This window comes from Geotrypetes seraphini, chromosome 5 (assembly GCF_902459505.1).
Source record: "Geotrypetes seraphini chromosome 5, aGeoSer1.1, whole genome shotgun sequence".
NCBI classification, from domain to species: domain Eukaryota; kingdom Metazoa; phylum Chordata; class Amphibia; order Gymnophiona; family Dermophiidae; genus Geotrypetes; species Geotrypetes seraphini.
This window is the reverse complement of record NC_047088.1, coordinates 184012452-184036615: the sequence shown is the minus strand read 5'-3', so window position 1 is coordinate 184036615 and position 24164 is coordinate 184012452. Positions and strand designations below refer to the sequence as shown.

Genomic DNA, 24164 nt, shown 5'->3' with positions numbered 1-24164 from the left:
TGGACAGTACTGGCTTTTTTAAAATATCTTTGAGAGGTGGAAGAGGTTTGGTGATCACTGGGGGAGTAAGAGGGGGAGTGTCATTCCTTAATCCCTCCAATGGGCATCTGGTCAATTTGGGCACCTTTTTAGCATTTAGACATTTTTAAAACAGGACTAGCTCCAAAGGTCTAAAATAAGCCCTAGGTGTTTTTTTTTAAAGGTTTGATTATCCCTGCAGAGCGCCAAGTTCTAAGCCCTAAGCCTGCCCAAAACATGCCTCTAACATGCCCCCTTAAGATTTAGATGCACTGGAGACAAAACAGCCAGGAAAACGTCTAGAAAGTCTGTGTTGAGAATGCCCACTTGCCTGTTTTGACTAGTAAGGTGTCCAAGTGCTGGTTTATGCTGTCTTTTGGATGTCTATCTTTTTTGAAAATTAGCCCCATATTCTCTCGTCCTCAAGTACTCACTCTAGCCTTAGTCTTTGCAAGCTCATTATGATAAAAGATTAGCTCAGTCTTTCAACAGTGCATTTGTAATTCATTTTCATGAATTCAACCCTCATCATGTCGGTAATACAAACAAAATATAGTAGATAGATCCCTTAGTGAGTGCCCAGTTATGTAAGGAGGTTTCTGTGTCTAAGGTAATGTTCACACTTGTCCCTGTCTCACGTTCATTAGATTTGCTGACAGTAAAAACTGTATATGAAAACATAATCAGATTCTACAAAAAAAATAATTTAGAGGGGAATTCATCAAAGGGTTCTAAGAATATTAATGTGTGCTAACCACAATGGGTATCTTCTGCAGTTTGTGTGTTCTAATTCAGTGTTTTTCAACCTTTTTATACCTACGGACTGGCAGAAATAAAATAATTATTTTGTGGACTGGCAAACTACTAAGACTGAAATTTAAAAAACACATTTCTGCCCCGTTTCCGCAAGCTCGGTCCCCGCAAACCATCTGATCCCTTCCGCACAAGCCTCAGTTATGATTTTATCTTGAACGTATTCCAGTTCCTCCCCTCTTTTCCCCATCTTAATCCAGCAGATACCTTCCATCACCGTACTCCCTCCATTCCTTATTCAGCATCTTCTCCTTGTCTCCCTATTCCCCCTTCACCATGTCCAGCATATCCCCTCTGTCTCCCTACTCCCTCTACCCATGTCCAACATCTTACTTCTGTCTTCATACTCCACCCTCCTGTTCAGCATTTTCCATGTCTCTCTGCCCCCTGCAAGGTCCAGCATCTGTCTTTGTGTCCCTATTCTTCCAACTCCCACCTAGTTCCAATAACTATCCTCCCCCAAGGGGATCCACCATCTCCCTTCTGTCACACCAATCTCCCCCCCTTGTCTACTATCCCCTTCCCACAACACGTGGGAATCCAGCATCTCTTATTCTCTCCCTTGGCTGCTGACCCCAGAGTGACTCCAGTGTCACAATGGCTGGTCTCGCCATTACTGACACTAAATTGGAAGCAGCCTGGTTCTTAACTCGCATCAGTTTACTTACAGTTCCCTTGCTCAGAACTCTGAACAAAGACAGAAGCTGCGAGACCTTTCCTCTTGCCTGCTTTGCTATTTGCTATAAGCTCTGCCAGTCTCAATCCTGCCCCTCAAACACAGGAAGTCACTTCAGAGGGGGGCGGGATCAGGATCGGCAGAGCCTGTAGCGATGCAGGCAAGAGGAAAAGTCCAGCGGCTTCTGTTTTTCTTTTTTGCTGTCCGCAGCCGATCCTAAGCCCTGGAAGGGGAAGGGAAAGGGGAAGAGATGCCGACGGGAAATTTAACCGCATCGATCTCGCCGGCCCTCTGCGGACCGGCAGGAATTTTCTGCGGACCGGCACCGGTCTGTGGACCGGCGGTTGAAGAACAGTGTGCTAATTCACTTAGCCCTTGAATAAATTCCCCCCTTATTGTAGCTTGGCAGGATAAATAGTAGATGATATGTTGAAGCCCTCTGCACATTGTATATTGGCAGCAAAGAAAACAAATAGAATGTTAGGCATTATTAAGAAAGGAATAGAGAACAAAACTGAGAATATTATAATACCTTTGTTTAGTTCCGTGGTACATCAAATATATATGCAATTTTGGTCACCCCAACTAAGAAAGCAAGTAGAATGTTAGAATGTTAGGAATTATCAGGAAAGGAATGGAAAACAAAGAGGAGGATGTTATAATGTCTTTGGGCCTTTTCTATCAAACTGCGCTAGCAGTTTGCAGCATGGTGAGCTGCTCCTGACGCTCATAGAGTTCCCATGAGAGTTGGGAGCATCGCGGACCATTTAGCAAGGCTCTCTGCACTAAAAATTGCTAGCACAGTATGATAGAAGAGGCCCTTTGTATTGCTCCATGATGTGGCCATATCTAGGTCTCTGATCTCTGTATTGCCTCTGAATATCTACTTATTGTATTTCGCTGAATGTCCAGCACTCTTGATTGTAAACCGCCTAGAAGTCGCGAGATTGTGGCGGTATAGAAGAATAAAGTTATTATTATTGAATATTGAGTGCAATTCTGATCACTGCATCTCAAAAAAGATCTAGCAAAATTAGAAAAGGTACAGAGAAGGGCAACAAAAATGATAAAGGTATGAAATGACTTCTCTGTGAGGAAAAGCTAAAGAGGCCAGGGCTCTTCAGTTTGGAGAAGAGATGGCTGAGATAGAGGTCTATAAAATACTGAGTGGAATAGAACCAGGTAGATGTGAATAGCTTGTTTGCTCTTTCCAAAAATACAAACATGCAGCATTTAGGCTAAAATTCTATATACTGTATGGCATCCAAAAAATCAGTGCCGATCAGCACGACACTTAGTCCCGGATTCTCTAACTGGTGCCATTGTCGACGGCCACCTTAAAGGCTGCCGATTGTGTGTCAGTCACACGACGGCATCAATTGTAGAATTGCGCCTCCAGCAAAAGTAGGCACCGAAAATGTAGGCCAGGATTTCCCAGGCCTATGTTTCTAGCACCTACCTTTGATCTGAATCACGCCTCCGGTGCTTTAGGCCGCCTAATGCCATTTCTGGCATTAGCAACATTCACAGTGGCGTTAGGCGGCCTAAAGTTCCAATGGAGGTGCAAGTCTTGTAACAATTTTTTAGGCGCTGGTAGACACATTGAAACTCGGTTAAAAACATTGCTTAACTGCATTTTTCACTGAGCTTGGGCACCTATTGGTGCCTAAAAAAACAGTGCTGTTTAGAGAATCCGGACCTGAGTTCAATTCTATAAAATGTTTCCTCTTAACACGTAATGAAACTACTAAGTAGTAAATTTAAAACAAATCGGAGAAAATATTTTTTAACTCAACACGTAATTGAACTCTGGAATTTGTTGCCAGAGAATGTGGTAAAAGCAGTTAGCTCAACAGGGTTGGTTTTTTTTTTAATGTCTATAAGCCATTATTAAAATGGACTTGGGAAAATCCATTGCTTATTCCTGGGATAAGCAGCATAAAATTTGTTGTACTCTTGGGATTGTTCCAGGTATCTGTGACGTGGATTGACAACTGTTGGAAACAGGTTACTGGGCTTGATGGCCCTTCAGTCTGACTTGTCAATATGGCCATGCTTATATTCTAATATTTCTTAATGACAGTTTCATTACAAAATCCTATCTTATCACAAATAACAGAATTTTCCCTAGTAACCAAAGTGTCACCAAGCCTGGATTATATTTTTTTGTAGACTAAGGACATGGATGTGTCTATCCCCAAACTGAAAAAAGAATGAAACTGCCTTACATTCTTTGTGGCAAGCATGATGCCAGCTCCTTACATGCTCCCAGGAAGTCATCTAATCCAGTGTTCTTCAACCTTTTTACACCTATGAACCGGCAGAAATAAAAGAATTATTTTGTGGACCGGCATCGGACTGCACACCGGCGGTTGAAGAACACTGAGCTAAGACATAGGCCATCTGGAAGCCTTCCCTCTGATGTTGCGACATCAGAGAGAAGGCTTCCAGTTCAGGCGCAGGATGTGCGTAGGAGCCGCTGCTCGTGGCTTTGTGCACTGAGTTAGTGAGGAAGAGGGAGCCAGCCCGAAGATAAAGTCGCATCAGTCGCACCGCGAACTGGTGGTTGAAGAACATTGTTTTGGGCCTGATGCACATGCCGGCCCTGTGGACTGGCAAGAAATTTCTGTGGACCGGCGGTTGAAGAACACTGATCTAATCCATATAGAGATGTTTTATCTCCAACATAGGCTCCAACCAACCATGGAGTTTGCATGCCATGCAGAAGAGTACTTAAAGGAATACAGTATCCCGGAAAGTTTGAGTCTCATCTTCTGCTTGGAAGCAGTACACAGGGCCGCCATAAGGGTAGTACTACCAGTCCTGCATTCAGGGGCCCAGAGCTGACAGGGGGCCCGGGCTCCCCCAGGGTCCTAGGCCACAGTCTAGGGAGGGGGCGGTCCACCCCAGATGCACAGGAGAGAGCTGGACGGGGAACCCGCGGAGTTCAATACAGCTCGAGCCGCGAGGCTTGTCTTCTGTTCCTACCTGCCCTGCCGCTCACATTTAGCCGATTGGAAGTGTTCCCCGATGTCAGCGCTGACGTCGGAGGGAGGGCTTAAGCAAAGCCTGCCCTCCGACGTCAGCGCTGACGTCGGAGAATACTTCCGGTCGGCTATTTGTGCGCGGCAGGACAGGCAGGAAACAGGAAACAAGCCTCTCGGCTCGAGCTCTGTTTTGCTGAGAAAGTTGCAAAGATGGGCTGAGAGGCAAACGCGGAACACAAAAGGGGGGAGGGAGTGCGTTTTGGACACAAGGCATGAACTTGGGAGAGAGGAAGGGAGGGAAAGAGATGCTGAGGTGGGGGAGGGAATGGGTTTTTGGACACAAGGCATGAACTTGGGGGAGAGGAAGGGAGGGAAAGAGATGCTGAGGTGGGGGATGGAATGGGTTTTTGGACACAGAAGGCATGGACTTGGGAGAGAGGAAGGGAGGCAAAGAGATGCTGAGGTGGGGGAGGGAATGGGTTTTTGGACACAGAAGGCATGGACTTGGGAGAGAGGAAGGGAGGGAAAGAGATGCTGAGGTGGGGGAGGGAATGGGTTTTTGGACACAAGGCATGAACTTGGGAGAGAGGAAGGGAGGGAAAGAGATGCTGAGGTGGGGGAGGGAATGGGTTTTTGGACACAGAAGGCATGGACTTGGGAGAGAGGAAGGGAGGGAAAGAGATGCTGAGGTGGGGGAGGGAATGGGTTTTTGGACACAGAAGGCATGGACTTGGGAGAGAGGAAGGGAGGGAAAGAGATGTTGAGGTGGGGGAGGGAATGGGTTTTTGGACACAGAAGGCATGGACTTAGGAGAGAGGAAGGGAGGGAAAGAGATGCTGAGGTGGGGGAGGGAATGGGTTTTTGGACACAGAAGGCATGGACTTGGGAGAGAGGAAGGGAGGAAAAGAGATGCTGAGGTGGGGGAGGGAATGTGTTTTTGGACACAGAAGGCATGGACTTGGGAGAGAGGAAGGGAAGGAAAGAGATGGTTGTGTACACGGGGAATAGAAGAAAGGAGAATTTTTGGTCATAGGGAGGGAGTGAGGTACAGATAGTGGCATACCAAGGTGGGGGAGGGGCGGTCTGCCCCGCGCCGGGTTTACATTCCAAGAGGGTGCACAGCTGGCCACCCTCCAGTGTTCTCCCTAGGCCGGCAAACTGCGGCTCTTTAGCCACTTGAGTGCCACCGCCGCCATCAGGAACAGGCCGGCGCCAAGTTCTCCCTGCTTTTCCCTGTGGGGCCGACCAACTCTCGCCACTCGTGTCAATTCTGACGTCGGAGAGTACGTTCTGGGCCAGCAAATCGCTGCCTGGCTGGCCTAGAACGTCCTCTCCGACATTAGAAATGACGTCGGGTGGCGAGAGTTGGTCGGCCCCGCGGGGAAGAGAAGCAGGGTGAACTCGGCGCCGGCCTGTTCCCGATGGCGGCAGTGGCAGCTTATTCCCCAGTGGCGGTGGCAGCATTTTCCAATGGTGGTGGCATAGGGGAGGGCAGGGAGAAAGAAAGAAAGGAGGGGACAGGAAGCCAGAAAGAAAGAAAGGGGGCAAGGTGAAACAAAGAAAAATGGGGCACGGAGAGAGAGAGAGAGAAAGAAAGACAGACATACAGAACGAAAGAGGGTGTGGAGAGAGAAAGAAAGAAGGGGGCAGGGTGAGAGAGAGAGAAAAACAGACATACAGAAAGAAAGGGGGTATGGAGAGAGAGAAAAAGGGGCAGGGTGAAACAAAGAAAAAGTTTGGGGAGAGAATGAGGTCTGGAGGAGAGGAAGCATACAGGAGGCTGAAAGAAGGGAAGAAATATTGGATGCACAGTCAGAATAAAGTGCAACCAGAGACTGATGAAATTACCAAAGGTAGGAAAAATGATTTTATTTTCAATTTAGTGATCAAAATGTGTCTGCTTTGAGAATTTATATATGCTGTCTATATTTTGCACTATGGCCCCCTTTTACTAAACCGCAATAGCGTTTTTTAGCGCAGGGAGTCTGAGCGTTGAGAGCAGTGTGGGGCATTCAGTGCAGCTCCCTGCGCTAAAAATCGCTATCGCGTTTTAGTAAAAAGGGAGGGGGAATATTTGTCTATTTTTGTATAGTTGTTACTGAGGTGACATTGCATAAAGTCATCTGCCTTGACCTCTTTGAAAACCCGTGGAATATAAATGATAATTAACATTTTCTCTGCGTACAGCGTGCTTTGTGTTTTTAAAATTTTATTGTTGGTAGATCATTTTGACTTGGCCACAAAGGTAAGGGGGAGGGAGGGAAGGAGGGGAGCTACTGAAAGACATCTAGTAATCCTTGCAGGCTTGACTGTGCAGGGAATTATTTTTGTAAAATCATGTTTTGTTATGTGACTGGCATTATTTAGACTTTAATTTCTATGAATGAATAGAATGAAAATGATATAAATTACTTGCTTATTTTTATGTGCGTGCGCTGAAGGAAAGTGGAGAAAGAGTGGGTTGAGGACGATGAAGGGAAATGGGGAAGAGAGAGTGGGGAGAAGACGCTGATTTATAAATTGACAATTGTACAGAATATTGTTTCTTTTTTATATTCATCCATAGCTGCATGTTAATGATGTGCTCATATGCACTTATTTATCATCATAACATGTACATCATCATTAACATGCAGCTGTGGATGTGTAAGGACAGGCTGAGGAGGATGGATGGGAAGGAAGGTGCACATATCAACATATCGTACATTTTTAACATGCATGATGCAGCTATAGGCAAGCTGAGGAGGATGGGATCATACAGATGTGTATGTTCAGATATGCGCTCAGATGTGTAGTTTTTTCTGATATATTTATTAAGCTTACAGTATTTATAAAAACACATTTAATACTTGTTACAAAAAATATTGTGCAATTGTGATCTACTTCTGGCCTACGAAGATCAAAAGAAATCCTTAACTGAGATTTTACATTCAAAAGTGAATTATAGCTACTAGCACTATTATTTATTAGTTATTTATTATGCAGATGTTTGTTAGTTTGTTATTAGTTCAGTATTAGACATATGTTAGTTTAGAATAGATAGGTATAGATTAGTTTAGGCTAGGTTAGGGCCCTGCTGAAAGAGTCTACCTTGACGTGGTTGCAGGCTTACAAATCTTTTGGTCAAAGAGTGCGGTGACAGAGAAAAGTATGTGTGTATTCGGCCCATGGAAGAAGGGGGGGCCGGGGGGGGGGGGGAAGAGGTGCGTGGGGGGCCCAATAGGATTGCTCAGTAAGGGGCCCAGAAATTTCTGATGGCGGCCCTGGCAGTACATAATCAGCAGTCTTGCACTCTTGAGCAGAAGTCTGTGGACAAAGGATAACAGAAATGCAAAAGTACTTGTATGTAGCAGAGAAGCAGTGAAGTCTTGAGCTAAATAGTTAGCAGTAACAGTCTGCTATCAGCAGTATGCACACTTCGCTGAATACTAAAAGCAGTCTCTGGAGAGGAGTTTACCTTTGGTAGCATAGCAAATCAAGCATTTGCTAAGTACAGAATCCTCAGTGATAAGAGGCAGAAAGCAGATGAGGAATGCATTGGTACCAAGGCAGGCTGAAGATAAGAGCAACACTGGTCTCATGGCTGTTCAGAAAACTGTTCAGGCCTCAAGGCAGCAATCAGTGAACAATAGTTCTTTTTCTTCATACCCTGGTGCTGGGCAAAGCTAGAGACAGTGTAACAAGTCAAAGAAGTTTTGCAACAGCGTAAACTTGGTCTGGCAGTAGCCCTATAGTGCCATCAATTCCATTTGTCCAGAGGCAAAATGACGTACATTGCTAAGTATAGAATTATTTTTCATTTTGTTTATTCATGTATCTGCTAACATAGCTAATAGTTGACTTAAGTAGACTACAGTAAACAGCCATAAAATCAAATGAAAAAGTTAAAAACAAAATAATCAACTTATCCTTTAAAATAAAATTGTGTAAATGTTAGTAAGAGCATAAATCTGTACGAGATTGCCTTTAACACATTGAAACGTTGCTACTTACATGTGGAAAAGGACACTCCTTTTTTTTTAGCGTTACGGTTTGTGAAAATGCCCTAGCTCTTACATTTTGCTGCTGACATTGCATATAATTCAAGTATTTAAACACATAAAAAGTTGGGGATAATAGTCAGTTTCTATTTGCCTCAACAAGGTCCAGGCCTTTTAGAGACGACGTCTGCCTCTTTCTAGGTGTCTGTAATAAAATAGTAACTTTTTTGTTTTATCTTTTTCAAGAAATCATTACTGTTGTGTATGTGTAGCTTGAAAGCAGCTGTAAGAGTTTGACTTTGTTTGTAGTATTTCTTGAGAGTGAAGAAAGGAAGGGATTTTAATAAATATTTTGATGTATATTTTCATAGTTATAAAAAATTATTTTAGGCATGTATATATAGGTGAAAATAGGAAGTACATACATATAAGTTTTTATAAAAAGGAGGGTGGGGGTTCTGCTGATCAAGGACACCCACCCAATTAAGGCACTACCCTCCATGTTTTCCCATCATTGAAGGTAAAATGACCCCTAGAGGCAATAGTGTAAGATTTCTGCTAGGGATGCTATTTTGGAGATGGTGATAACAAGGCAGGAGTTAGTGGGAATTGCTTGGATCACTGGACCACCAGATAGAGGGCCCTTAGATCTTTGATGATGGATGCGGACTTAGGGGTGGTGGGGGGAATCTTGCTCAGCAGGCGGGGATCTTGTTCCAGTTGAGGGGGGAGATGTGATCAGCTCTTTGACTCCTTTAAGGCCTGATGCCCCTGAGCTGATGGAATAACCTTGCCTCTTATACGGCTCGCAATCAGAGTTACTCATTTACTATAGAAATTAGCAACCTGTGGTACTGAGATACTGCCGGTTGCTGACTCTTATGGTTAATCAAGGTGTGGCAAAAGCACACCTTGGTAACACCCTCTGCCCTTAATTTCCACTGATTTATTTGTTGTGGTCCAGTAATAGAAGACACTTGCGATGTTTCCTGCATATAAACTGTTTATCCCTGGACAAGAGGCAATATATTCTCACATATGTGTGATGTCATACTTGGAGCCCGTATGGACAGTGCAAAAGTGTACTGTCATTTCAAAGTTTTTGGAGGTCTCAAGATTGCCTGTACTGCACATGTGCTGGTGTCTTCCCGCTTGACTTCTGCTCAGGGAGCCATCAGTTCTTAGTTTTCCACGGAGCTGAAGAGCTGTGTTAGTTTAGAGTCAGTCTAAACTTGTGAAAACCTTGATTTTTTTGGTGCATTCCCAACTTCTTTTTTCTCAGTTTTTGTATTTTATGTCATTTTCTTTCATTTATTAGAAATATTTTTCATTTTTGCCCATTTTGAATTTTTGGACCTTTTTGCCATTCTAAGCCTATTTTCATGCCGTGAGCATCAATCTTTTTGGGGGTTCTAATTCATTTGACTTCCCTGGACCATTAAGTCCTTCAATTTAGAATCGGTATTCTGTCCCTCCATGCCAAAGCTAGTGGCTTTAAGCAGTGCACTCGGTGTAACAGGACCATTTCAGTCACTGATCCACATAGCTGGTGCCTTCAGTGTCTTGGTCCTGAGTACTCGTGACTACGCTGTTCCCATCTTCAAATAAGGTCATTGAAGGCAATGCAACTCCAGATCAAAAAACTATTTGGAGCAGGAGTATTGATGATGTCATCCACATATGATCCCAAGATGACTGCAGCATTGACACCACCATTGGTATCGATGCTATGATCGACATCTGCATTGTCTTTGGTGCCACCATTGGGATCCGCTAAGAAGCATAGGCATGCTTCCCCACCTCAACATGCATCAGCATTGTCTTGGGCATCCACGTCATTGATGCAATTTAAGCGATGACTTACTGAGGCTCAATTGTCTTCCTTTCAGGTGGTGACTTCTCGAAGGCATGCCTCGACACCCTACAGTACAATCTGTATAGATGACATCCACGGTACCAGTGCCTTCGCTTCAGGACCAGATACGAGACATCATTTAGAAGGAGTTGGCTGCCATGATGACCATATAGGCGCCTCAAGCTCCGGTTATGGCACAACTGATACCAGCCCAGCCTGAACAGTGCTCTAAACAATCCTCGAGGGCAAAGTCTTGTACTTCCCATTGCCGACGTTTGAGATCTCGGAGAACAACATCATCTTGATGTCGAAGCTCCTCACACTCTACATCAGATTGACATTGTAGAAGATCCAGGAGTATTTCTCGACATTCCCCTCGATGTCACAGTAGATACTCCTCCCCACCTTGACATCAGGTATCACACAGATCCTTGTCTTCAACACAGTAATATTGGAGATCATGATTTGGACCTATCCAATCATTCTTCTGAATGCCCTTAACTTTCAGCAGCAAAATCATATGAGCTCTTTTCAGATCCATTTCCTTCTCCACTTTGCAGGAAATCTGCACCAGAGAGCCTCTCATTTACACAGTACATCAGGCAAATGGATCAAGCCCTCCCAATTAAGCTGGAGTCGGAATAAGAGCTGAACTCTTCGAGGCTCTCAGTGTTTCTCAACTCAGTCCTGGAGTACCCCCTTGCCAGTCAGGTTTTCAGGATATCAAAAATGAATATGCATAAAAATTTTTTGAATAGAATGGAGGCAGTGTATGCAATTCAAGTTTATGCATATTCATTGCGGATATATTGAAAACCTGACTGGCAAGGGGGTACTCCAGGACGAGTTGAGAAACACTGCTCTAGATTATAAACAGATACCAAAGGACTGTCTCATACTCCCATTGCATAACCTATTAAAGGATACAATGTTTAAGAATGGGCAGATGCCACTATTGGTCCTGTTGCCTCACAGAAGTTGGATTTTCTCTACAGAGTTCAGTCTTGCTTAGGTTTTGATAAGCTTCAACTGCAGCACCAGTCACTTCTGGTAGAATCCACTCTGAAAAAGCTAGCATCTCCAAAACATATGTTGGTACCCCTCTGGGCAGAGAGGGAAGAATATTGGATAAATTTGGCTGCCATTTATTTCAGAATTCAATGCTGACAAGCTGCATTTTGAGGTATAATTTTTTATGGCCTTCTATATGAAGACATTAGTTCAAAGTTTGTCACACTATAAACAATGCATCCCAGATGACCAATTACTCAATTTTCATCATATTACCAATGACTGTCTCCAAACCCATAAGTACTTTACATGGCCAGATCAGTTTTTGATGCTTTTGACATCACCTCCAGAACATCAGCTTTATCGATTGCCATGAGGTGGCAGGCATGGCTGAGGGTTAAGAACATAAGAATTGTCATACTGGGATAGACTGAAGGTTCATCAAGCCTAGTATCCTGTTTCCAACAGTGGCCAACCCAGGTCCCGAGTACCTAGCTAGATCCCAAGTAGTAAAATAGATTTTATGCTGCTTATCCTAGGAATAAGCAGTGGATTTTCCCAAGCCATCTCAATAATGGCCTATGAAGTTCTCTTTTAGGAAATTGTCCAAATATATTTTAAACCCTGTTAAGTTAACTGATTTCACCACATTCCAGAGTTTAATTACATGTTGTGTAAAGAAATATTGTTTCCAGTTTATCTACTACTTAGGAGCTTCATCGCATACCCCCTAGTCCTAGTATTTTTGGAAAGAGTGAACAAGTGAACATCTACCCTTTTCACTCCACTCATTATTTTATCAACTTCTTATCATATCTGAACTATCTCTTCTCCAAGCTGAAGAGACCTAGCCACTTTAGCCTTTCCTCATAGGGAAGTAATCCCATCCCTTTTATCATTTTTGTCACACTTCTCTGTACCTTTTCCAATTCTGCTACATCTTTTTTGAGATACAGTGACCAGAATTGCACACAGTATTCAAAGTGTGGTCATACCATAGAGCAATACAACATTCACCTTTGTTTTCCATGCTTTTCCTGATAATTCCAATCATTCTTTTTGCTTTCTTAGCCGCCACTGCACATTGAACCAGAGGTTTCAACGTATCATTGACACCTAGATCCTTTTCCTGGGCAGTGACTCCTAATGTGAAATCCTGCACCACATAGCTATAGTTTGTGTTCCTCTTTCCCAGCTGCCTGACTCCTTTCTTACCCTAGACATAAAGAGGGTAATTCTGCAATGGAGCGCCTACTATGAGAGGCCACTGAAAAGTTATCAGCCCAAACAACAAAGTAAGGGCAACCTCCATCGAGGGTTATACAATTTGTCCAGAGATTTTATTCTTTTTTTGCTCTGTATTTTTACGATGGAATGAAAAAAAGTGGAAAATCACTGGACTAAGTGTACAGCCCTTGATGGAGACTGCCCCTACTTTGTTGGTTGGGCTGAGAACTTTTCAGTGGCCCCTTGTATAGACCCTAGTTATGGCATCTATTTTAGATCAGTTTTATAAAGAAATATAGGTGCCAACTTTTCTTTGCAGAAAATTAATGGAAATGACAGAGAATGTGTGTATATCTAGGCACAGCCACTTACACTAACTCTGTATGTGGTGTAAATGCCTGGTCCATTGGCATCATTAATGTCAGCACTTAGCACAATTCTATAAACTGCCTCTGGAGTTAGGCACAGTTTATAGAATCATGCATAACGCCCATCCATGTGACTAACATTTAGGTATAGACATTTATGCCAGTGAAAACCAGATATCAAGCCTGTGCCTAAGTTGTGCATTGATTGTTCGTGTTCTATATCAGTGCATCTAACTTTTAAGAATGCCAATGACCCACTCATGTTTTTTCCCTTGCCCATGCCACCTTTTGAGATCTGCACACTAATTTTAAAATGCACTTAAGATAGTTGTGCACATAAATTCTAATTAGCGTCAATAATTGTTTGGCAGTTTTTGGCATGGATTGGCTTATTAAACCACAGTTCTTCAACTGCCGGTCCGCAGAAAATTCCTGCTGGTCCGCGTAGGACCGGCGAGATCAACTTCTTCAATTTCCTGCCAGTCCGCGCAGGACCGGCAAGATCGAGGAGCTGTCCTTCGCGCAGGGCCGGAGAGATAATAGGGAGCCTCACACTGTGCTTTCTCCCCTCCCAGCAGCTCTCCTTACAAACACAGCGATTGAAGAAGGAAGCCTTGGAGCTTTTGCTGAGTCGGGCCGCCTCTGATGACGCAACTTCCGCTTTCCTCAGAGGCGGTGTGACCCAACAAAGGTCTCGAGGCTGCCTTACTGAATCGTAGCGCTGGGAGGGGAGAAAGCTGCTGGGCATGGTGAAAAAAAAAAAGGAACAGTTGCTACTGGACCTGGATATGGAGAAGAAGAGATGCTGCTGGGAGGGAGGAGGGAAAGGAGTCTGGGAAGCTGCTGGGTAAGGGGGTAAAAGGGACAGCTGCTACTGGACCTGGAGAGGGAGAAGGAAAGATGCTGCTGGGAGGTGAGGAGGGAAAGGAGTCTGGGAAGCTGCTGGGCATGGTGGGAAAAAAAAAGGGACAGCTGCTACTGGACCTGAGAGGGAGAAGGAGAGATGCTGCTGGGAGGGGAGGAGGGAAAGGAGTCTGGGAAGCTGCTGGGTAAGGGGGAAAAAGGGACAGCTGCTACTGGACCTGGATAGGGAGAAGGAGAGATGCTGCTGGGAGGGGAGGAGGGAAAGGAAAGGGAAGAGAGTTACTGCTGGACAGGGGGAGGAGGGAAGGGAGAAAAAAAAAGGAAGGAAACAGCTTGCAGGGAGATTAGAGGAGGGGAAATGGAGAGACAGGAATGAGATGGGAAGGGGGGTCAGCAGAGAAATTGAGAGGGACAAAGATGCTAGATCTGGTGTAGGAGAGATAAAAATGAAGAGAGCAGTGAAGCTGGAGTGAATTGTGTAAAAAGGAGAGAGGGGCATAGGCTGGATGGAAAGGGGAGAGGGGCATAGAAAGAAGACAAATACCATATGGAAGGGGGAGAGGTCAGACAGTAGATGGAAAGGGCAGATGCTGGATTGAAGAGACAGAGAGGGCAGACGCTGGAAGGAAGAGAGTGAAAAGAAGATGAAAGCAGAAACCAGAGACAACAAAAGGTAGAAACAAATAATTTTATTTCTATTTTGTGATTAGAATATATAAGATTTGAAATATATATCCTGCTAGAGACATAACTGGGGACTACAGTATTCTGTTAGCACGATATTTCTATGAACTTGGCTTGTTCAGTTTTCTTGATAGTAGAGGGGATATATGTGAAGGGGAGGGGAGACAGGGGTTTTGTTGGTCCGTGCTCTGTATATTTGTATTTATAAAATCACAATTGTTCAGAATATTGTTTCTTTTTATACTTTAATAAAATACGTTCAATATAAAATCATAATTGCGGCTTGTGCAGATAGGATCAGATGGTTTGCGGGGACCGAGCTCACGGAGATGGGGCGTAAACGGGGTTTTTAAATTTTAGTCCTAGTAGTTTGCCGGTCCACAAAATAATTCTTTTATTTCTGCCGGTCCACGGGTGTAAAAAGGTTGAAGAACACTGTATTAAACAATTGAGGTGCAGTGTGTACATATTACTGAATATATTCGAATAGAAACCGACACAGGTAATCTTCCCCCCTTCCCCCCAAAAAAGGAGGAAAAAAGGTTGACTCAAATATAAACCGGGACTGCGAGAACTTGCAGCAGCCAATCAACTAGTGGTTCTGCATGGGCAGGAGCAAAGGAAGGTTGCTCCTGTCCGTGCAGAGCTGCTAGCTGATTGGCCGTTGTGAGTTCTTGCAGGACCGTGAGAACTTGTGGCAGCCAATCAGTTAGCGGCTCTGTGTAGGCAGGAGCGAAGGAATGTAGTTCACCGCTGGACCACCAGGGATACTAAAGGTACGCGAGGGAGACAGGAGGGAGGTAAAAATTCTTAAAATCGACTGGGACAGGAAGCAGGAGGGATCCCTTCTGTCTCAGCCACCACTGGACCACCAGGTCTCCTGGCAGGCCTTACAGAGACTTGCAACAGTTTGGGAGGGGGATGGGACCTGAATATAAACCGAGACCCTCATTTATTTGACCCCAAAATCTCAGTTTATATTCGTGTATATACAGTAGCACTTGCAGGTTCTGGAGGATAGACTTCCCAAACTGTCTTGCAAAGCCTGCACCAACAAATAGTGGCATGTACTTTTCTGCTAGTCACTATTCTATAAGAAGTAATATACCTATGCATAAATGATTAGAACGTCACTTTTTATGCACCCCCTGCTGCCTAAAACTAGGGGGTTCCTTATAGAATTACTCCTATGTGTAAATTTTCCTGTGCACAAGAAAGGCATTTCTATGAAAGTTCATTTCCACTGTTTTTTTAATTGCTATTTTTATACTTCACAATAATTGACAGCTGCTTACAGAGGTACTGAGTTGGTACATTAAAAAGGTATAATTTGCAACTTGTTTCTTGAACTTTATTTCTACATTCATAAATCAAAAATGGGTAAAAAGACACGTATTTCATGATCTCTGGTTTAATGAAAAACCTTCAATCATACAGACTTGAGAACAAATTCAATTTAAGAAGGTCAGACTAGCAAATTCAGGATTTTCATGGATGTAATATGTATAGGAAAAACAGTAGTAGAGCCAAAATAGAAAGAACTGATTTTTTTTTTTTTCTTAATGTCATTTTGAAAAATTCATGTCCATATAGAAATTCAAGTAATGCATAATTCTGATGGCTTGGACATATTTACTTAAAGAGAAGAGAGGCACCAAAAGCGGAATAGATAAGGCTAGATGATGTGACTTTTCTTTCAGGTGCCCTGGATTGAGTGTTGTTCGATTTATACCAAATCAAGCCCTGAGCACAACACAAATCTATTTAATTATTAAAAGCAAATGATTAGAATCAAACAAACAACAGTGCTTAATAAATGTGAAAAAGATCAGAGCATGAGCAAAGAGTGGCAGTAGCACACATTTCTCAGCTGTGATTTTATATATGCTTTATATGCTTAACATGTAGTTTGCTCTTGAGACCACAGGTGTTAAAAATTGGAGCTACGTTTATACTGAGATACCCATGTACATTTTAGGGGAGCTAGATATACCTTTTTTTGAATCTGCACAGTTATCGAGGTTTATTTTGGATAAGGAGATATCAACTGCAAGTACCCCTTTTAGTAACCAAGATAACATTCCTAGTCAGTAAATTTTGTCCACTTTAGTCTGCCTGATTTTTGTCCAGATAAAATGTTGGATTAAATAGTCTCCGATCTGTAATACTCATTCCTCAATGATCGTAGACTAATTAACAGTAGAAATAATGTTTAATTTTTCTTATATTGTCATATATGATTTAATATATGATGGATACTGTTTTATTTCATTATGATTGTTATTATCATAAAAATTTAAACTCAATAAAGATAAAACAAAAGCATGTAGCTTCTTCAGAACTACAGTGTTTACCAGAAATATAAAATATGATTGTGGCACTCAACATAATGCCAGTGATAGCATCAGCTTATAGAAAACTTCCATAGTCCTAGAAGAGCAGGGTGGGAAGCTTAATGTGTAACAGATCCCATTTCATTAGCTACTTAGGATGAGGAAGGAGGTCTTGGAGCATAAGCTCAGCTGATATTGCTGTGCTGTTGTCCTTGAGACCATACCTCCTTAGGTATTCTTTCAGGCATATCTGAGAAGCGGGACCGGTTGTTGAAGCAGTTAGTGTGTTCTCAGATACTATGCCACATTGCTTCATAAATCTCAACTCAGATGACTGAGATTTAGACTGAGATGGTACTGTAATAACCATAGTTATAGAAAAATTTCCACACTTTTATTTTTATAAGCAGTGTTTATTAAATATCTCAACAGTAAATTACATCACTTTTCCACATAATCACCCTGTTTTGCCACTTCTCCCGCCCCAACCATTTCCCGTGAAAATATGAAAGTGCGGAAACCTTTTGAAAAACCCTCATAGATTGCAGATTTTGGTGTTAATTTTTCAAACTGATTACTCTCCCCCCCCCCAATTTTTATAAAAGCGTAGCGCGGTTTTTAGCGCAGGCTGTGGCAATAACAGCTCCAGCGCTCATAGAATTCCTATGAGTGTCGGAGCTGTTACTCCTGTGGCCAGCGCTAAAAACCTAACACACTTTTATAAAAGGGGGGTGGGGCTTAATGCCTTGAGAAATGATTAAAATACATGTATGTATGTATATATCATAGTTTTGCATCACATAATTAAATTTTAGACATATTTAGGTGATTCTATTTTTATATGACTTATTATTAACAATTCATACACATTTTCTCACCAGCCCTCTCATCAGTTGGTCATTTCCTTTTGCCAGCTGTCACTCTGTCTTCAACTGTGCAGTGAGAGAGAATCTTCTCTTTCCATAACATCTCAGCTCCGTAAAATTAGATTCCAGTTGTTTTGCAATAATAAATATTCTTTGCAGCAGAGAAAGCTATGGACTTCTTTACTTCATTTTCATACAGTGTTCAAATAATCTGGATGGCTGGAAGATGATTGTTTCACCATGCTTTTACTTTAAAGTAGAAACACAAAGGAGTAAAAGCAGTAGTTGTATGTATTTGAAATGGTATATTGAATAAAGATCTATGCAGAGAAATAAATCAACACTTCAAAATGAGGCTTTGTAAAAGTTTTCACAAAAGCTATTTGGAAGCCGGGAACAGAAATCAAAATATCTTTAATTAGAGCTTGTTGCCTTCCTGTACCTCACACAGCTGTAGTAGCATTACTACCACATCACCCTCCCTCGTCCTGGGGCTCATGGGGCTAAAAACTGCAACAATGCATCCTCCTCCTGGAGCCTGTGTGTCCAAAGTTAATCTCTTCAGCTCTCACAAGGCAAGCAAGTCCTGTTCCAATGATGTATCCCGGTTATAGTGGCAGCTGCCAGATGTTGTGACAGCTTGCAGCAGAAAGGATGATTTACTGGGTTTTAGGTTAACCTCAGCTGGGGTGTTTTATTATAGGATTGTTGACTATAACTGAAAAATCTAAGCCATTTTCACATTTTTTAAATCCACTGATCTTACTATAGTAGTTGACAAATTACAGATAACATATATACATAGTACTTAATTGTAGTGAACTGTTGAATTTATTTCATTAAGCTAATTTCTATCAAGTTATGCTTGTAATTACCATATCGATTCACTGTTTTTTTTATTTACAGATAAAAACTGGATGCATACTCCTGAAGCTTTATCAAAACACTTTATTGCCTACAATGTCAAGGTAAGTCAACAAGTAATTATCTTATCAGTTTAGGAAAATAAATTTCATCGGATAAAAGGAAGAAGAATAGTCTCTCAACCTGTGTGAAGTGAAACATGAGTGTGCCTTCTGAGCTGATCAGCTATATAGCAGAAGATTCAACCACTGACAAGTGGGAGTATAGGCCTTACTCTTGGAATAATGCTTTAGGAAGAGCCACTAGTGGCGGCTCTTAAAATTGCAGGTGCTCTTTTTTGAGCAAGAGTTATTGAAGTGGAAAATTCAGTTTGAAGTGGTTCCCCTGACGAAGCAATCGCGAAGCAGGTGCCCTATTGGGTATATGATGGTATAGAGCTTGGATTTTTTAATATGGAGATGGCGGCATTTGACTGCGAAGAATCTGAGATGTTACCTAAACATTTGGAATTTTGCTAATCTGCTATCCTTGCTATATGCTGACTATCAAGTGGACTGTCTGTCTAAAGATAAGGATTTTTTTGTTTTTTATACTTATATGGATACTGGTTACATGATGCTTACATATAATTTTTGATTTATGACATAATGAAGTGTTTATGACCAAGGATGTGCCTCCTGCTTCAATAATTTGTTTTGGAGTTAGATTAGTCCTTTGGATAGTAAAATATCCTTGGTAACACTGATGCCTTTTTGCCATCAACTTTGCATGTTGCTTGATAGTCCCCACAGCATTATGCTTTGATTTTTTTAATGTTTTTTGATTAGTTACTTGATTTTTGCATTCAACTTGTGTGGATTTTTTCTCTTTCAAATGAGACATAGAAACGTGGAGGGGCATAATTGAAAGGAACGTCTAAAGTCCATTTTCGTCTAAGTTGCAAGTCATCTAAAGTAAAAAAGATCTTAGGACACATTTTCAAAAAATACGTCCAAATTTTTTCCCGTTTCAAAAATCATCTAACTATACATCCTGCTGATTTGATCGTCAAAGCCGCTAAATCGTCCATTTTTATACCACATTTTCGTCCAACTTTTTGTCCAAGTCAAAAACACCTAGAACAAGCCCTGTTGGACGTGGGAAGGGTCTGCAAAGTGATGGACTGAACACCCAGACATGGCACCTAAATACTGGGGTACCTTACAGGGCACTGCTGTGAACTTCACTAAAAGGGTGCCATGTCTTCATCTTACTACAGCTCCCTTACAGGGCATGGTGAGCCCACCAAACTACCTCCAGAATCCCCTAGACCCACTTATCTACCACCCTAATAGCCCTTATGGCTGCAGGAGCCACTTATATGCCAGTACAAAAGGGTTTTGGGGGTGTATAAGGGAATGCATATGTTTCAGTATCAATGTAGGGATTACAGAGGCTTATGGGCATGGGGTCTCCTCTTCATGGGTCCCTAACCTACCCCCAAGACAGCTTAAGATGCCTCTGTGCAGGACAATTAGACTTTCCTATGCCAGGCTGCCCGGTGATGATCTGGAGGCTGAATTTTAAAGGTGTGATTAATATTTTTATGGGGCTGGGGAGGGGCTGGTGATCACTGGGAGGTAGTGTGTGGGGGTCTGTATTATATGTTTGCAGTGCTTATCTGGTGACTAGGTGGGCTTTTGTGACTTAGACCATGTTTTAAATGGTCTAAGTCTCAACATCCAAGTTCCGTTGATATTGTGCTGTATAACTTTTGGTTATACATGTAGTATGACTAAGTCTAAGCCTGCCTATGTTCCGCCCAAATCCCGCCCTCGACACTCCTCCTAACACGCCCCGTTTAGCTATGGTCGTTCAGTGGCACTATGATGGCTTAGGTCATTTGTAAACACGTCCAAAACCCGTTCCGATTATCGGCACTTTGACATCTTTCATTTATGATTGACCAAGTGCCAACTTAGGCCGGTTTTTGGGCGTTTTTCTCTTTTGATTATGAGCCCCATAGGCTGTATGGTCTTTATCTGTTTTAATTTTTCTATCTAGTCTAACCATGCCATCTACATAAAGATAAGTGAAAACAATATGCCTTATTTTTATTTTGTTTAATTTTGAATTATTTGCATAGTTTTTGCACTTAATTATAAAAAAAAAAAAAAAATTTTTTGGACTGATGAAAGATATTGTGCCACCTGTGTGCACAAGATATGAATTGATCATCTGTATGAATTGTCACTGAGGTCCTTATCCCCTTGATTAAAAAAATTAAGATTATAAAATGATGTAAAATGTGGTATTCAGTGGTTGCTTATATCTCATTGGTTTGAATTATTATGTTGATCTGAGTTCATCCTTTTTAAGATTGTTTGACCCATGAGAAAAACCTTCAAGGGGATAGACTTAGTAGATAAGGGCAGGTTTTTCACCCTCTCCAAGGTAGGGAGAACGAGAGGGCACTCTTTAAAGTTGAAAGGGGATAGATTCCGTACAAATGCAAGAAAGTTTTTCTTCACGCAGAGAGTGGTGGAAAACTGGAACGCTGTCCCGGAGGCTATCATAGGGGGAAACACCCTCCAGGGATTCAAGACAAAGTTAGACAAGTTCCTACTGAACAAGGACGTACGCTAGTAAGGCTAGTCTCAGGGCACTGGTCTTTGACCAAGAGGCCCGCCGCATGAGCGGACTGCTGGGCGCGATGGACCACTGGTCTGACCCAGCAGCGGCATCTCTTATGTTCTTATGTTCAATCTCTACTACAGTGGCGGTAAATCTCCATGTTTGGGATGGGCCACCCTTGGAATCTCTGGAACTGTCTTTAAAAGACAGTTTTACATATTATGAAAGATTAGAGGTGAATAATGGAATGAGACATAATGAAAAATTAGAGGTAGTAATCTGAAACTTTTAATGAAGAATCAGGAATGCAAGATAGAATCTGAACAGGGGAAGTCATAAGACCATAAGAATAGCCATATTGAGTCAAACCATTGGTCCAACTAGCCCAGTATCCTATTTCCACAGTGGACAATCCAGGTCACAAGTATCTGGAAGAAACCCAAATAGTAGCAACAGTCCATGCTACTGAACTCGGGGCAAGCAGTGGCTTCCCCCATGTCTGTCTCAATGGCAAACCTTGTACTTTTCCTCCGAGAACTTGTCCAAACCTTTTTTAAACCCAGCTATGCTCTGGCAATAAGCTCCAGAATTTAACTATTCTTCAAGTGAAAAAATATTTCTTCATATTTGTTTTAAAGGTATTCTCATGTAACTTCATTAAGTGTCATCTAGTCTTCATAATTTTTGAAAAAGTAAAAAATTGATTCTCTTTTACCCATTCTATACCATTCAGGATTTTGTAGACCTCAATCATATCTCCCCTTAACCCTCTCTTTTTCAAGTTGAAAAGTCCTAACCTTTTTAGCCTTTCCTTATACAAGAGGTATTCCATCTCTTTTATCACTTTTTTGAACCTTTTCTATTTCCACTATGGGGCTCATTTTCAAAAATAAAAACATTCAAAAAAATGACATAGCGTGATTTTTGAATGTTTTTGCTAAAATGTCCAAATTGCAATTTTCAAAACACATTTTTTTAAAATGAATTTCTATGCTGTTTCTCTGAAATGAATCTAAATTTCATGAGATGTATTTTGGACAGGCTAGGGTGGACTTATGATTTGGACATTTTTCTGTAATATTGGAACGTTGCAGAAAACATCCAGGGCAAAATTTGATTGTTTCAGTGTAGATCTGTTTCAATGTTAAGTGCCAAAAGGTGGCCTAACTTACAAGATGACCACTGGAGGCATGAAGGCATGACCTCCTTAACTCATTCAGTGGTTACTGACCCCCTCCCACCCCCCAAAGATGAGAATGAAATGGTCCATACCTGCATGTATGACAGCTTCAGATGTTATGGCCAGTCCTATTAGACCAGCAAACAGATCTCTGGAGTAGCCTGGTGGTTGCAGGTGGACTGCAGAGAAGGAATGCAGAACCATACTTCATTCTAACTAGTACACTTGGCATTGGGAAGTTTGAATCTACTACAACTCACCCAAAACCTACTGTATTGACATATAGGTGAGGAGATATTAGGAAATTACATTCAGTAGGTTGTGGGTGAGTTTTGGAGGGGTTATGGTGCGATATGTACCTGGGACCTCTTATGTGAAATTCACTGTAGTGCCCTCTAGTCTTCAAAGAATGATGGCCTCTTCTATATCTCAGTGGTTGTTTTTAATGCATTTTTCATTTGGACTTTTTTTTTTATATTTCAAAAAGATAGATGCACCGAAGGACAAACACATCTAGGAAATGGCCATTTTTGGAAAAAAAAAAAGTTTTTCTGATTTGAAAATGGCAATTTTCTCCAAAAACATCCAAAATTAAATTTAGATATCATTTCAAAAAAAAAAAAAAAAAATGTCCCTCCACCTTTTGAGATACGGTGACCAGAATTAAACATAATATTCACGGTGAGGTTGCACCATGAAGCGTTGCAGTGGCATTATAAGAACATAAGAATTGCCATCTCCGGATCAGAGCTTCGGTCCATCAAGTCCAGTGATCTGCACACACGGAGGCCCAGCCAGGTGTACACCTGGCATAATTTTAATCACCCATACGGTGGATTCCGCAATAACCTCCTCTGGGAGAGCATTTCAGGTGTCCACCATTCGTTGCTTGAAGCAGAACTTCCTGATATTTGTCCTGGACTTTTCCCCCCTTAGCTTCAGTCCATGTCCTTTTGTCTGTGTCACATTGGACATTGTAAATAATTTTTTTCCTGCTCTATTTTGTCGATTTCTTTCAGTATTTTGAAAGTCTCGATCATATCCCCTCGCAGTCTCCTTTACTCAAGGGAGAACCATCCCAGTCTCTTAAGTCGTTCCTTGTATTGCAAGTTCTTCATACCTTTTATTAGCTTCGTTGCTCTTCTCTGCACCCTCTTTAGGTTGGGAGACCAAAGTTGGACACAGTATTCCAAGTGTGGTCTGACCATTGCTCTCTAAAGCGGCATTATAACTTTCTCCGATCTATTCATGATTCCCTTCTTTATCATGCCTAACATTCTATTTGCTTTCTTTGCCACTGTTCTTGGGCTTATTTACCATCTCTTTACTAATAATTCCTAGCATTCTTTTGGCTTTTTTTGGCTGCTGCCACACATTGGGCAGAAGGCTTCAGCGTATTTTCTATGATGACACCTAGATCTTTTTCTTGCGTGCTGACCCTTAAGGTAGACCCTAGCATCTGGTAACTAATGATTTTGATTATTATTCTCAATGCACATCTCTTCATTTGTTCACGCTAAATTTAATCTGCCATTTGGATGCCCAGTGCTCCAATTTCCTAAGGTCTTCCTGAAATTTGAATAGTCCACATGTGTTTTATCTGTGTTTAAATGTGCAGAAGACACAAAATTATTAATCACCTCACTTTTTGTTCCAATTTCCAGATCATTTATAAATATTTCAAATAGGATTACAGATTCCTGCAACACTCCATTAATCATATTCCTCCACTGAGAAAAAAGTTTAACACAATCGTTTGTTTTTTGTTCAGTAACTACCGTATTTTCGCGGATATAACGCGCGCGTTATACGTGATTTTACGTAC

General features: G+C 41.9%; 1 protein-coding gene across 12 annotated transcripts in view; it reads left to right on the top strand.

Moving 5' to 3' along the window:
* The window catches only part of GULP1 (GULP PTB domain containing engulfment adaptor 1), a 282238-nt gene that overhangs the window by 109731 nt on the left and 148343 nt on the right, over positions 1–24164 (top strand). For all 12 annotated transcript variants that reach the window (XM_033945466.1, XM_033945464.1, XM_033945471.1 and 9 more), the window contains one exon: positions 18589–18650. In XM_033945466.1, coding sequence (XP_033801357.1) covers positions 18589–18650 — 62 coding nt within the window. The remainder of the gene's footprint in view (positions 1–18588; positions 18651–24164) is intronic.